The sequence below is a fragment of the Oncorhynchus masou genome, chromosome 31 (assembly GCF_036934945.1).
Source record: "Oncorhynchus masou masou isolate Uvic2021 chromosome 31, UVic_Omas_1.1, whole genome shotgun sequence".
Classification (NCBI taxonomy): Eukaryota; Metazoa; Chordata; class Actinopteri; order Salmoniformes; family Salmonidae; genus Oncorhynchus; species Oncorhynchus masou.
In genome coordinates, this window is record NC_088242.1 from 60,300,903 (window position 1) to 60,316,822 (window position 15,920).

The 15,920-nt window shown below is 45.9% G+C and overlaps 1 protein-coding gene across 2 annotated transcripts in view; it reads right to left on the minus strand.

Moving 5' to 3' along the window:
• LOC135524216 (SLIT-ROBO Rho GTPase-activating protein 1-like) overlaps positions 1 to 15,920 on the minus strand; it is a 159,023-nt gene that overhangs the window by 30,960 nt on the left and 112,143 nt on the right. The window contains exons 12-18 of one of the 2 annotated variants that reach the window (XM_064951558.1): positions 14,642 to 14,675; positions 10,933 to 10,993; positions 9,716 to 9,793; positions 8,852 to 8,986; positions 5,579 to 5,687; positions 4,636 to 4,860; positions 2,758 to 2,837 (exon numbers count right to left, since the gene is read on the minus strand). In XM_064951558.1, coding sequence (XP_064807630.1) covers positions 2,758 to 2,837; positions 4,636 to 4,860; positions 5,579 to 5,687; positions 8,852 to 8,986; positions 9,716 to 9,793; positions 10,933 to 10,993; positions 14,642 to 14,675 — 722 coding nt within the window. Of the gene's footprint in view, positions 1 to 2,757; positions 2,838 to 4,635; positions 4,861 to 5,578; positions 5,688 to 8,851; positions 8,987 to 9,715; positions 9,794 to 10,932; positions 10,994 to 14,641; positions 14,676 to 15,351; positions 15,461 to 15,920 lie in introns of both variants that reach the window. The other variant, XM_064951557.1, reaches the window with a different exon arrangement.

Below are 15,920 nucleotides of genomic sequence, written 5' to 3' on the forward strand. Positions count from 1 at the left end.
AGACAGAGGGTTGTTGCTGGTGTCAGGTCTGTAAATGTGGCCTCTTCAGGTATAGTCCATCAGAATAAATGGGCTCTGACACACGCCAGCGGGGGCTGAGCCTCCCAGCCAAAGGAATTTCCAGACAGCAACTTAGACCAACACGTGGAATGACTTTCTCTATGTTTCTTATTCAGTTTCTCTCTCACTCTCTATCCTGAGTAAAGAGGACAGACACATTTGCATTGAAGAGGAGAAGGGATTGAGGGGGAAGCGGAGGAGGGATTGAGGGAGAGGGGAAGAAGAATGGGAATGAGGGAGAGGGAGGGAAGAGGAGGGCACTTGGCCTTATTTCAAGTATTGGTAGCTGCAGCCCAATATGGCGAACGAAGTATGGGCGAGTCAGTGTATGGAAAGCAAATCAGCTAACTGGGCACATTTGTTGCCACTGAAGATTTTGCGTGGCTGATTGGGCTGCAGAACGGGTCGATAAGTGGTGCAAATGACTAGTGCACCAGTGTTGTATCGACGTGCCTGCCAAACTGAGGTGCTTCCCACTGGGCAGCTGTATCACGGTGTCGCGACCGGGAGACCCATGAGGCGGCGCACAATTGGCCCAGCGTTGTCCGGGTTAGGGGAGGGTTTGGCTGGCAGGGATGTCCCCGTCCCATCGCGCACTAGCAACTCCTGTGGTGGGCCAGGCGCAATGCATACTGACAAGGTCGACAGGTGTACGGTGTTTCCTCCGACACATTGGTGCGGCTGGCTTCCGGGTTAAGCGGTGGGACAAGAAGCAGTGCGTCTTGGCAGGGTCGTGTTTCGGAGGACGCACGGCTCTCGACCTTCTCCCGAGTCTCCCGAATCCGTACGGGAGTTGCAGCGATGGGACAAGACTAACTACCAATTGGATGTCACAAAAAAGTACAAAAATGTGTACATTTTCAAACTGAAATTGTACAATTATTTGTGTAAAACAATGAAATACGATTCTGACATCCTCTGGATTCAAAACAGATGTCCGTGGTAAAATTATATATATTTTTAAAACACAGCTCAATCGAAACCATCGAGCAGAGTGCTTTAGACACACCCACTCCTTTCCTTTAGACACACCCACTCCTTTCCTTTAGACACACTCACACTCTGGTCGCCATATTGGGCTGCAGCTACACCCTTCATCCTTATTGGCTAGTTACAGAGGTGGCTGATTCAACAAGAGCTTAATCCCTGAATCCAGCTAGGATCTAACATTGACGTCATACCGTATGAAAATGTACAGTTCTGCTGTAACAGTGAAGAAACAAATCATTCACAATGATTCTGTAAATCTGAGTAAGATCCTAAAGTATTTTCAACCACTAACTAAGGACAATAGGCCTGTGAACGGGCTTGATAGGCCCACCGGGAATTACAATAAAATAGGGGTCAGAAAGGTCTTCCGCTCAAACGGACAGGGAGACAATATTTGGACAAAAACCATGGTAGCCAGAGTTAGAAACCATATGAACCTAAGGTTTGCTTGTCCTTAATTAATAGCTTTGCAATGGATAGCTAAAAATGTGTGTTCTAGTTTTAGAATGGAAAACGATGACGTAGCCTATGTGCCCTAAAACGTTTTTTAAATGTTTTGCAGCAAAAAAATAGTCCATTAGAAGCCGAATGAACACAACCCAGGTGTCTTCATTAGTTGGAATGGACATGTGGATGAATGTGTCTGACTGAAAGATGGTGTGCTAGTAAAGCTATGTAATGAGAACTATGGCCGACATTTCCATCCTGGAGCTCTTGTATAAATTCTGTCGACAGACTGATGATAAATGGCTATTATTGTGATTAGGCTACTAACGTGTGCGTTTATTATTACCATGGAAACGAAACGGGTTTGGAAGTTTGGATTGAAAGAGTTGCCGCCCACACTGTCTGCCCTCCCCCCCAGAAATTTGAAAAATAATTGACCAGGTTCCGTGAGGTTTCTGTGACGTTTCCCTGGGAAACAACCGGTTTCTGGACTTCTACTCAGGCCACCTGAACCTTTAGTAGTCCGCTGAGGGGGTGAGTCAGTGTGTTTGATTTGGAACAGAGCAACTGCATCGCACCCCCCGTCTGAGAACAGGTCCAACAGACCAGGTGGAAGAGCAAGCAGACATCTGGGGAGAGGGGGGGGGCTGCTTGTGTCTCTGAGGCTGGTGTGAGTGAGGCCTATCATATGAACACATGGTGAAGTAATTTAAAAAGCAGGGTCAACACAGATGGTATTATTATGCTAGTCTGGAAAGTCTGAAGTTGTATAGACCAACTCTCACATCGAAACAATCATTCATCCTCATCACTCCTCATTCCAGTTTGGAGTTCAAGAGGTAACCGATTGAGAACTCGCCAAAAAGTAGTTCAATATGCTGGGGATACTTGAGTGGCCAACCCATAGAATTAGGAGTTCTTTAGAATTCTATGGGCTGACCCCAAAAAAGAAGGGGCCTGGGAGGGGGGGGGGGTGCAGCAGGGGCCTGGGGGGGGGCAGCTGCTGCCAGCCGTGTGACCCAGGTCCCATGGGGAGATGGTGATGCAAAAATCATTTGAATATCAATAGACGCCCACATCTCTGGAGTCCAGTTCCCTGCCCCTTTAAGGTCATTCCATTTAGCAGGCTGAAAGGCAGGATTATCCACACAGACCAGTGTGCTCTGGGTTTAAGAAAGTGTATGCTTTTCCCATGATATTCACATCTGGTATGTCATTACATCATAGGCTTACGAGGGTGCCTGCTTGAAGGGTACTCACCGTCCTCGCTGGTATGTGTCTCTGTCCCTCCCTCGTTGTCCACCTCCTCAATGGCCCCATGCTCACTGTAGGGACTCTCACTGTGTGTGTGGGGGGGTGGGGGGTCAGAGGTCAGGGTTTATAGGTTAGGGTCAGGGTCCGGCTACCATGGATACAACCGTACCAGCTACTCAATTTCATTTCAGCCTATGGGTGTATCTTAATAGTGTGAAGTGGATTCCCCTACTCGTCTCCTTTCCTTCTACGGGCAATGATGTGACATTGGACTGGATTGGTGAAAGCAAATACCTGGTAAGTGGTACGCCTCATATAGATCTCGTCAGTCTAATACTTTCAGTGTAGATGAAGGGGAGCAGGCAAGCAGTGGACTTTAGACGGCTGAGATGCATCTACAGCCACATTAAGAGGTAGCCACCGACTATTGTTATGCACAAATCGAGTTCATCGTCAGTATTCCCATGACACAGCCTGGGTTTGAATGATCTGTTTTCAGACATGGAACCCTGTGGCATGAACCTGGCACTAACGCCCCTTACATCTTCCACAGATTACCCCCGGCCGGCACTTAGCGCCATTTCCCAGGGTAACACACCACCGCCACCCGCCTTGCATCACCCACTGGGGGAGGAAGCGAAGACAGAAAATCTCCACGGGTTTGATGTGCCTCGGTCAGGGACGGCGTCCTGGCGGCTGTGGCGGGTGATTAGCTCTGGCGGAGCTAACGCTAACACTCCGCCAAGGAACAGAGAGAGAGAGAGAGATAGGGACAGAGAAACAGAGAGAGAGAGACGTGCTCGTCAGAGGAAGCAAGTGATAGGCTGTCATCCTCACAGCTGTGGAGCGTCTTTACTCTGGTCTGTTTTAATGGGCTGTACTTCTATGTGCTGCACTTCAGGTTAGAGTTTGCTTACTAACCTCGTCAAGGCCGATATGTAAAGCTAAGGAGTTGTCAATACAGCACTAACAGATGTGGGACTGGGCTAGTGCTCTTCGGGGGTAGATGACGCTAACCTCTCGCTGCTCAGCTGTGGAGCTAGTTGGCTTGGGAACTTTACTCTGCTCTGTTTTAACATAGGTCTACGTGCTCCACTACTTAACATTATAATGATGACGGTTTCCTTGCCAAGTGACTTGTCTCCTTTCCTCTACCCTGAAGAAGGGTCTTGACGGTGATCGTTTAGTCCGTCTTACCTCATTGAGGCAGATATCGAAAAATTCAAGATCTCAAACGCAAGGAAAGTAAGCGCTCTCTCCCTTGTCATATTTTCTCAAAGACACCTCATCATTTAGCTTAATAAGCTGCATTAACTCTCGTTAATAATGTATTGAGACAGCTGTGGCCCTTGGATGGGCTCCACACCGCGTGCGTACATACCTGCAGCATGGAGCATTATGTCCCTTATGAAGGGGTCATTTGGCTGCGAGCCGGAGTTCGACTACAATCACAGGATGGGAATGAGAAAAACACTCACGACTTTGTAAACAGCTCCCCGGCCAACACCTCACCTTGCACATCTGTGAAGCTCGTCTAAATTACATCACCACAAGTTGCCCGTATCGGGTTTCACTAACGAATGACCCCTGACCCCCTAAACGGGTGACCCTGCTCACGCAATCATATCACAGGGTCCCACAGGTCAGGGAACTTATGGAATATCAGGGAAATGTTGATTTCAGACAAGGAAAGTCAGGGAATTTAACACAGTACATTGAAAAGTCGTGGAATTCATAGTGTCGAACAGTGGGAACCCTGACCTCACCAGTAGTCTCTGCCGGCTATGCACTTCATGTAAACGGGCTCATCCAGGTCCATTCAAGTAGTTATATTTCGAAGCTCAGGTCTATGTTCTAGTAATTACATTTCTATGTTCAGCTCACCAGTAGTCTCCCCCGGCCATGCACTTCTCGTAGACGGGCCCGTCCAGCTCCTTGGCGTCGGGGAAGATGGTCTCGTGGTGGATGATGACCGTCTTGATGACCTCGTTGACATGCGCCTGGCATGACACCTGGTCCTCAATGTTAGGCGTGGGCATGAGGGTGGGGCCGAAGCAGATTGCCAGGTTATAGGGGTCCATCATGTTCTCATCACTGTACTGGGACAGGCTGGCAGGGGGGGGGGGGATAGTGAGATAGAAAGATACAGGGTTTACACACAACAATCGACTTTACGTTAAGATAAGTTGGAGTAATCTTGTCAACAACACAGTGGATCAACTTTGCCCTTCACAAAACACAGCATTTTTATTTGTTTGTGTACAGACGGGAATGAGTTCAGCCGTGGTACAGCTGTATTTGCAGCCGAGGCATCAGACAGCCTGTGTATCCTCTCACTGTCTGGGTAGTGATCAATTCTCAAACCTTGAAATAACCTAAAGGAGTCATGATGCTCCTCTCTGTATCACCTCAACAGTAAATGAACAACGACAGCCTTTCAGGTAGAGTAAATTACATCTCTCCAGTCGCTCCTTATTAGTGGACACGTCTAACTTAACGCGAGCTAATCATTTTCTCTCCCTCTCTCTGCATACAGTTTCAAACCAGAGTGTACTCTACAATGATCTTAAAAGGTTCAAGTTTAGGGCTATTTGGTGATAGACTAACATGTCCCCCATAGAGTAGTACAGTCAATGTGTGTTTTGTACTTACTAATGGTATATCAAATAATGAAGAGTTAGTGAACAAGCCTGGGTTATATTATTCATTAGGGCACACAATGGAAAACAAAAATGTGCAGTTTCCTATTGGACAAGTCCCTTGCAGTCAACTGTCTTCCGTTTGATGCCTAATGAATATGACCCTGGACTGGTTGTTGAGGACTTACTGGTTGAGAAAGGAGAAGAGGTAGCGCATCACGATGAGGACAGACCTGGGCACGGCGGTCAGGAGGATCTTACGGATGTACAGGGATCTTTCATACAGGTTCTCTATTCCTGAGAGAGCGATCGAGCGGGAGAGAGAGAGAGAGGGAGAGATGTATTAAATCATTCACTATTGCACATCATGTAAATACAGACCGGAGCCATTTAGGCTACAATGATTTAGATTCAGGTTGAACAGTTTTTAGCTTGATCTATATTTCTTATTAGTATGCATAAAGCTATTTAAAATACATGTATCTGAGGTGGCGTGTGTGTGTGTGTGTGTGTCACACACGCGAACGTATCAGCCATTAAGCTGATTAAAGTCTTCCTGTCACAGTAAATCGGGTGACATTCAGGGACAATCTCTGTCTGTGCGTCGTCCCTGATCTTCCCTAAAATGTGCCTGACATGCCACTTTGCAGGGCTGCATATTTAATGGCGGATATCCATCTGAATGTGCCCACTCACTCATTGATACCCAGTGTGCCTGCAGCTGTAAGCAGCATATTAAGGGCGAGACCATTAGAATAAGGCCTAACTCTATAGCAGGGGGGCCGGAACATAATTATAATCATTTGTGCACTGCGTATTTTAAAATAACAATAATTCATACCTTGATTACATTGAGACACGATCCCATGTCTCTCTTTTTTTGTTGGGGGGGATGAGTACTTGGGAACAGATTTTCTAAATTATTCCTGGTCTTTTTTAAACATTTTTTTTCAACCAAAAACTAAAAATACACCCCCCCCCTCTCAATTAAATCACTTGTGGGCTGGATTTGGCACACCTGTTGCAGGCCCCTGTTCTATAGCATTCAATCTGGTTCAACCAGGCTATGTTCAATGGTGAGCACCACATTCACTCTGGTTTAATCAGGCTACAATCTCATGGGCCCTCACAAAGACTTACTAACCATAGATGAAGCTCCGAGCAGCTCCAAATACCAGTAAGGATACTCACGGTTCTTAAAACCGTTATAAATATCATTGAGGACAATTCCACAGTTATAAATCACACTGGAATATATGCTGCCGTTTCCAGTTCTGTTGCTGCCCTAAATATCACAAGAAAGTGGCACTAACAGATGGGAAAGGGAGCGTGCGTGCACATGCATGCGTGCCTACTTTAGTTTTAAAAAAGCACTGATTGTAAGTGCTTGGGCAAGAGTGTCTACTAAAGGACGAAAGTACAAATGTACCTCGCACTGTTTCTCTTTGTATCTCTCTCTTATCATCTCCCTCTTGATTCTCTCTTGTCAGCGAGAGGAAAAAAATTAAAATAAACTGCCGTATTGATCCATTTTTTGTCACTGCTGCAATAATTATGACAAAGCATCTCACAAAACTTCAGTCTTGTGTCAGACCGATCATACAAAGCGTTGATCGCTGCTCAATTACGCGTTAACCTGCCCATCTCCCCCATGTTCCAAAGCAGCCCATTTCATGTTTTTCCATTGGCCACGACGATGGCTTCCTGAAATAGCGCTGTCACCATGAAACGAGTTTGGGCCATCTGGGAGATGGGCTTTAGGGAATACTTGTGATGTTATTCATCTTACGTGAGTTCACTTCTGCATGGTTCCTGAACACTTCAGAAGGATGCTATTTAAAGAACAGTCACCCCCCCCTCCCCTCCCCCCGCTCTTTCCTCACGATCACCCCATCTCACTCGCTATGGAAGACAGAAGACAGAAAAGGCAGAAACGTGCAACTATACAACCTCATGTACAGACACGTGTGTTTGTCCAATCTTGACACTGCACTGGAGACAGGGTTTTATTCATATGGAGACTGCTGGCTGGGCTTGAGGCCCACTCTCCAAGCACTGGTATGTTAGGCCTTACAGAATGTAAACAACAGGGAATCCCCATCCCTCACAAGTGTAAGCCAATGCCATATCTCTCTCTCTCACACACACACACACACACACACACACACTCCCTACCAAAGGCATTACAGCACACGTCGAGTTCAGTACATGTGACTCATACTAGCCAGTTTATTGTTCTTGAACAACAGTGGCTACTCCACTAGTCCACCCTCAAAGCCCTCACATGACATCTTATAAGGTCAGAGCGAATCCCACAAAGGACTGACTGAACTACATCAGACCGTGTCACACCGCTGTTACGGTAAGAGAACAATATGGCCGTATGTGTGAGAGTAGCAAAGTCACCACTGTTTGGTTTGGTGTAAACACTACTGTACTTCTGCCTTTCTACATCACCCAACACCAGGCTGTACGGTGAGCTTCGTGTCCCAGCTCATCCCATGAATGCTCTAGTCAGCAGGAGAAGACAGAAGGACACAAAGTGGTACCATTCACACCCGGGCACAAAGACGGGGTAACACAGCAGCATGCTATTGACTAAAACAGCCCAGACGAGCAAGTAACTATAATGTCAAGTCTCAAGGCTGTTTGTGATGATTTCCCCAAAGTGGGACATTACGAGTTGTCCTGCAAAGAGCATGTGAATACGGTCTAACTAATGACTCCGTTTCATCTGCTACACGTCCCATCAATGCCATGAACAAGGCCACTTAGGACCTACATGGCTCATAGAACACCCCTTGGTCTGGCTGACACACACAACGAGTCAATGCACTCCCATTGAATATCAACACACTACGTTGAACATCATATGTATGCCCATAATGTGTGTGTGTGAGTGTGTCTCCGTTTGAGTGTGTATTATACTGTAGCACACCCAGCTGTGTGTAGACGATTGGTAACTAAAGCTGATGGGCCTCCCGGGTGGCGCAGTGGTTAAGGGCACTGTACTGCAGCGCCAGCTGTGCCACCAGAGACTCTGGATTCACGCCCAGGATCTGTCGTAACTGGCCGCGACCGGGAGGTCCGTGGGGCGACGCACAATTGGCCCAGCGTCGTCCGGGTTAGGGAGGGTTTGGCCGGTAGGGATATCCTTGTCTCATCGCGCACCAGCGACTCCTGTGTCGGGTCGGGCGCAGTGCGTGCTAACCAAGGTTGCCAGGTGCACAGTGTTTCCTCCGACACATTGGTGCGGCTGGCTTCCGGGTTGGATGCGTGTTAAGAAGCAGTGCGGCTTGATTGGGTTGTGTATCAGAGGACGCATGACTTTCAACCTTCATCTCTCCCGAGTCCGTACAGGAGTTGTTGCGATGAGACAAGATAGTAGCTACTAACAATTGGATACCACGAAATTGGGGAGAAAAAGGGGTAAAATTCAAAAAAAAAAAATAGCTACTTACTGATACAGGAGAGAAGGTCGTTAAATCTTTCCTTGGGCAGGAGGGACTTTTCCAGGCCCCTGAAGTAGAGTTTGAGAACACCGGCCACTGAGTTGATGTCGTGGTTGTTCTCGTCATCTGTCAACGGGTCGTTACCTGGGAGACCGATAAGTGTATTTGAGGGATATTTTGTATGCAGGCAATGATGTGATTTCCCCTCACTAGAAGGAAGTTAAACTTACACACTGGCAATGCCTCAGGACTACCTGGCCTGATGACTCCTTTGCTGTCCCCAGTCCACCTGGTCGTGCTGCTGCTCCAGTTTCAACTGTTCTGCCTGCGGCTAACATGCAACCTTGTCCCAGACCTGCTGTTCTCAGCTCTCTCCCTCCCTTGTCACTCGCTCTCTTTACTGCGCCTGCTGTCTCAACCTCTGAATGGTCAGCTATGAAAACCCAACTGACATTTACTCCTGAGGTACTGACCTGTTGCACCATCTACAAACACTGATTATTATTTGACCCTGCTGGTCATCTATGAATGTTTGAACATCTTGAAGAAAGATTTGGCTTTAATAATGGCCATGTACTCTTATAATCTCCACCCAGCACAGCCAGAAGAGGACTGGCCACCGTGCTTCTACACCTGCATTGCTTGCTGTTTAGGGTTTTAGGCTGGGTTTCTGTATAAGCACGTTGTGACATCTGCTGATGTAAGAAGGGCTTTATAAATACATTTGATAAGTTCCTACCAGTGTAAACAAATGATTTTAAAATAGTAAATGAAGTGGCAAAAGTATTATATAATCAATTAAAGTCCACTCATATCCATTAATTTCAAATGTGTGAAGTGTCAATTGACTGTAACATGTTAATAACATCCCACCTCTCTCGAATGAGTTCTTTATGTCATTGATTTCCATCTGAGACCCGGACACACGGAATATCCCTTGATGTTGAAGCCCTGAAGAGAACAAAGAACAGAGTGAGAAAGAGAAGATTGAGAGAGCGAGACACACACACACACTTAGTTCATGATGACAGGCAGACATTACAAAAAAAACACCAGTGCAAAAAGCCAGTTTAAATCCCAACTAAAAGGCCACATCCCGTTCCTCCACCCTTCACTTTTCCAATTAAAGATAATTCAGGAGCGAGAGAGACCGCAATCAAGTCTCACTAAAGTGTCCTCCAGCCGGGATTTAATAAGGAGATAGGTCAGAGGTTAGCGCAGAGCTTAATTAGCCGATGTCTTCCCCGTCACAAGACGGCCGCCCCAGTACTGTAAGACGTCGCCGGTCTCCGCAAAACATGGAAAGAGGTCATTAGCGTCAAAGGATTAAGCTGACATGTTCTGTAGGAGTTTTATTAACGTGGCTTACGGTAATAGCCTAACTAACCTATTTGACAGCGTGTGTGAAGGAAGTGTGTTGCATCGTTAAGAGATGTATAGAGAACTCAGGTGCCCAAAAGCCTGTTTTAGCATGGGCAGCACCATTGAGGACTTTGAACCATTTTGAAGTAGTCAACTGGGTGGGACTTCCTATGGGTTAAGGAAGGATCACATAATTCCATCCAGGTCATCAGGAGGGATCACACCCTTTCAGTTTGTTTACCAACTCATTGAAGTAGAAGGAAATTGACTACTTCAAAATGGAGATGGCCTTAATGGCGCTTCCTGCGTGCTCACAGACGCCAATAAAAGGGACAGATACAATGTTGCGATCGCTCTAAATCTCTACGGTTGCATCCCATTGGCTGTATGGATGGTTGCAGTAAGCAAGATGGCATCTGCGTAGTCTTTCCCAAGACGGACTAAAATGAAACGGATTCTAACACTGACACGGGAAGAATGGACACACGCAAACAATGAACACTGAAATTGACGGAATGTTACATTTGACCAAACTTGGAAAGGTCAAACATTGAACAGGTTAAACATTGAACAGGTTGAACACAATACACGCTTTTAAAAAGATAAAAATCTGCACCAAATAGCAATTTGACTGTGACACTTGGTTGGCCTGCAAGAGGTGTGAAATTGAAAGAAACTAATATTTCGCAATGCAACAGCTATGGTTAAGTCACGGATGATCAACTCACCATACAGATTGATGAATCGAATACAACTCTCGACCACGCGGGGGATGGCTTGTCCAGAGTCCTTCACAACAAGAGGGATGTCATTAGTGATAGATGGATCATACTGACCTCCGGAGCAACATATTATACAGACTTTACACACACATTTTTATCTACATGCATGTCCACCATTAGACTGATAATGATCGGTAACATTTTACTGAAGCCCCCCTTATGTATGCATTTATAAAGCCTTTATAACAACTATATAAGACATACCGTCTGTCATAGGCATGAGAGGGACTACAGTAGTGTTACTAATGATCATATTGAAAGTCAGAGACGGACTGGAGTTTTGCAGCTGTAGAACCATTCACTCCCCTCAACATCTCCATGAGTTTAATAGATCACTAACTCGACAGTGGTGACTCACTGACCACAACGACAAGCCTGTGCAAGTGTTCCTCTTACCCAATACAACTCTACGGGGCTCCAGTGGTGCAAAAAAACGGCCTCTTTATCATGTTAATGTTTTACGTCAACACTCGAGAGCACACTTGGGAGTGATAAGTGATGGGAGGTTATGTAACGGTGCTACTAACACACTCCTATGGAGTGGAGAGTGAGAAAGGGGAAGATGAGGAGGTGTCCCTTTACAGCAGGAGTCCCCAATTACATTCATCCGGTGACAGATTTTTCCCTGACCGGATGGTCGGGGGACTTGAACATTGTTATAAATAATTTGTACTGTGCAAACTAACCAAGATTCCCAAACAGATTGAGTATTTGACAAAAACATAATAATTTCAACCCTTGATTACATTGGGATGAGTCATTATGCGTGGGAAATTAAAATTAAAATAACCTGATTTAATTAAGCTAATTTCCTGGTGATTTTACAAAAATATAAAGCACAACATGTAAAGCATTGGTCCCATGTTTCATGAGCTGAAATAAAAGATCACAGATATTTTCCATACGCACAAAAAGCTAATTCCTCAACAAAAATTGCACAAATATGTGAACATCCCTGTTAGCCAGAATTTCTCCTTTGCCAAGATAATCCATATATAAGAGGTTCATTAAACAGAATTACCATTATACAGCTGCACCTTGTGCTGCGAACAATAAAACGCCACTCTAAAATATGAAGCTGCCCGGGTGGCTGGTCTCAGACCAGTCCGCAGGTGAAGAACTCAGATGTGGAGGTCCTGGGCTGGCGTGTTTGTTAGGCCAGTTTGATGTACTGCCAAATTCTCTAAAACGACAATTGCACGCTCCCTCAAAACTTGAGACATCTGTGGCATTGTGTTGCGTGACAAAACTACACATTTTAGAGTGGGCGTTTGTTGTTTGCAGCACAAAGTGCACCTGTGTAATGATCATTCTGTTTAATCTGATATGCCACACCTGTCAGATGGATGGATTATCATGGCAAAGGAGAAATGCTCACGAACAGGGATGTAACATTTGAGAGAAATAAGCTTCATTGTGCATTCGGAAAAATTCTGGGATGTTTTATTTCAGCTCATGAAATCATGGGACCAACACTTACACACACACAGGCACACACACACACACACACACGTTTGGACGCACCTACACATTCAAGGGTTTTTATTTATTTTTACTTTTTTCCACATTGTAGAATAATAGTGAAGACATCAAAACTATGAAATAACACATATGGAATCATATAGTAAGCAAAAAAGTGTTACCAAATCAAAATATGTTTCATATTTGAGATTCTTCAAAGTAGCCACCCTTTGATGACAGCCTTGCACACTCTCGGCATTGTCTCACAACCAGCTTCATGAGGAATAATACTTTTCCAACAGTCTTGAAGGAGTTCCCACATATGCTGAGCACTTGTTGGCTGCTTTTCCTTCACTCTGCAGTCCAACTCATCCCAAACCATCTCAATTGGGTTAAGGTCAGGTGAATGTGGAGGCCAAGGTCCTCTGATGCAGCACTCCACCACTCTCCTTATTGGTCAAATAGCCCTTACACAGCCTGGAGGTGTGTTGGGTCATTGTCCTGTTGAAAAACAAAATGATCGTTCCACTAAGCACAAACCAGATGGGATGGCATATTGCTGCAGAAGGCTGTGGTAGCCATGCTGGTTAAGTGTGCCTTGAATACTAAATAAATCACAGTGTCACCAGCAAAACACCCCCACACCATCACACCTCCTCCACGCTTCACGGTGGGAACCACACATGCGGAGATCATCCGTTCACCTACTCTGCGTCTCACAAAAACGCGACGGTTGGAACCAAAAATCTCACATTTGGACTCATCAGACCAAAGGACATATTTCCATTGGTCTAAAGTTCATTGAAAGTGTCTTCTTTGTATTGGTGTCCTTTAGTAGTGTTTCTTTGCAGCAATTCGACCATGAAGGCCTGATTCACGCAGTTGTTGAGATGTGTCTGTTACTTGAACTCTGTGAAGCATTTATTTAGGCTGCAATCTGAGGCGCAGTTAACTCTAATGAACTCGTCCTCTGCAGCAGAGGTAACTCTGGGTCTTCCTTTCCTGTGGCGGTCCTCATGAGAGCCAGTTTCATCATAGCGCTTGATGGTTTTTGTGACTACACTTGAAGAAAATTTCAAAGGTCTTGAAATTTCCCGGATTGACTGACCTTCATGTCTTAAAGTAATGATGGATTGTCGTTTCTCTTTGCTTAGTTGAGCTGTTATTTCCATAATATGGACTTGGTATTTTACCAAATAGGGCTATCCTCTGTATACCACCACGACCTTGTCACAACACAACTGATTGGCTAAAACACATTGAGGAAAGAAATTCCACAAATTAACTTAAAGACACACCTGTTAATTGAAATGCATGTGTTATTTCATAGTTTACGTCTTTACTATTATTCTACATTGTAGAAAATAGTAAAAAATAAAGGTGTGTCCAAACTTTGGACTGGTTCTGTATTATTTGTGTTTGCTCAGAAAACTTAAGGGGCCAAACAAACGCACCGGGCACGGGCTGACCATTGGGGAACCCTGCATTAAAGAAAACACATTCCTCCCTCCCTCAGAGAGTAGCTTACACTTTGCAGAAGTACCAGCTGCCATCTCTCTGCTAAGGCAGAGAACTCTTACAAGCTTCTAATAATGTTTTGGCTCTGTTTTCACCCCAGGGAATATACACATGGCCCCAAACACAGAAATCATGACAGGATTCCAGGAATCACCGGCTACCAAGGCTCTGTAGTGGAGATGGACAGGGCCTGGGCCACTATAGTGCATGCTGATGTAATACAATCACATGTGATGTGAGCACTAAGCCAGATGGGTATTGGATTTCTCCCAACATATACTATCAATGTAGATGTTGGAAGGTTTAAAATAATTGTTGGGTATTCTAATAATTGTACAATGTCATCTGAGACAAATTGTAAGAACGGGGTAGATGTGGAATTTATTTGGTACGGGCCAAGTTATACTTCAGTATCCAGCTCAACCATGGATATAGGAATTAGGATATCAAATGAAATGACATCTATAGATGTGGGCAGTTCAGTCTTTCAGAGCAAACCTCCAGGGAGTTAGTATTGCACATAAACACACACAGGTCCAAGGTTTTCACAGACAGGAAGTGGCAGTGGTGTTAGGGGCAGGGCAGAAAAAGAGAAACAAGACAGAAGGGAAGTCAGTATAGACAGACAGGCAGCAGTAGGGATCGGTCCCTTTAGACTCCAGGTTCTCCACTCTACCTGGTGTCTGGCGTGCGAGTTCCGTCGTCCACGGCTACAAGGAAGAATAAAAGGAAGCAGAGAGAGCAGGAGGAGAGAGAGGCGAAACCCAGATTAAATCACCACAGCAGCCACCTACAGTACCACAGCCGAGCCCAGCCCAGGCCTCACCCCCACACACGGAGTACAGAGCGTCTATCAAACGCGGGGGAAGGAACAGGGAGGACAGCAGGGCACTATGAGGTGGTGAATCCCTTATCACTCTGGCCACCGTCCCCTGGCTGTCACATATATCCTGCTGACAATGGCTGCTTTTATACCAGCCAGAGGAGAGGGAGAGAGAGAGAGAGAGAAAGACAAAGAGAGGGAGAAATACCAATGCCATAGCTGACAGCATGGACTCCGGAGGAAAGATGGAGACAAACATCGCCCCTCAATCCTCTCCTCCTTCACCTCCCCACTCTGTGCTCGCGTGCCCTCTGCTCTGCCATTATTCCACCTCCCCTGGATTCACCCTGTCAGTACCAATGCTGTCTCTGTGCTTCCCCAGCGTTTGAGACGACACAGCTGCAGAGAAAACCCAGAAAAAAATAGAAACACAAGAGTTGTAGTCGGCGTAATAATCAAACCCCAGGAAAAAGGCCAAGCGAGAATGGTTGAGTTACGATCATCATTATGGTAACGGTCGGAGAGACGGTCGGTCGCGGTCCGAGGCCGGACTTGACCAGTACCTTGACAAAGGACTCCAGATTTCCATTAAACAACTTGACGTTAAAGACCGAGCGGGGCCTAGCCCTCCTATTCGTGCCACCGTGAGGTTTTGGCGGCACATTGGGAGGCCTAGAAGATGGAGACGCTGTTACAGAAGCTCGAGAAATCGTCCACCATGAACATACAGTGTAGATAGTTTGATAAAACATTCTGACATTGAGAGTCCAGATGCTCAGACAAAGTAAACACGCATTTTCTAAACTATGGCAAAAAAGTGACTTGTGTTGTCGCTTATGGGGTCAGTCAGGGACCGGTAAGCCTGTTCTGAGAGTTTCCGAGTGTTCGTCGTGAAATGATGCTGGGCCCCGATCGGATATCCCCACTAGTCTCATTGAGCGGTCACCAACTCCTGTAGTTAGAGGGTTTGATATCCTTCCTTTTCCTTTCCACCAAACATCAAAAAGGTCATGAAAATAACAGGCCTGCTGGGTGGAGTGTGAGGGGGCGCCGTGCGGTAGCATCCACCTCACGACATGTCCCGGTGGGAGAGGGTGTGTGTGGCACCCAGGGCGGGGGTGGTTGTCTCGGG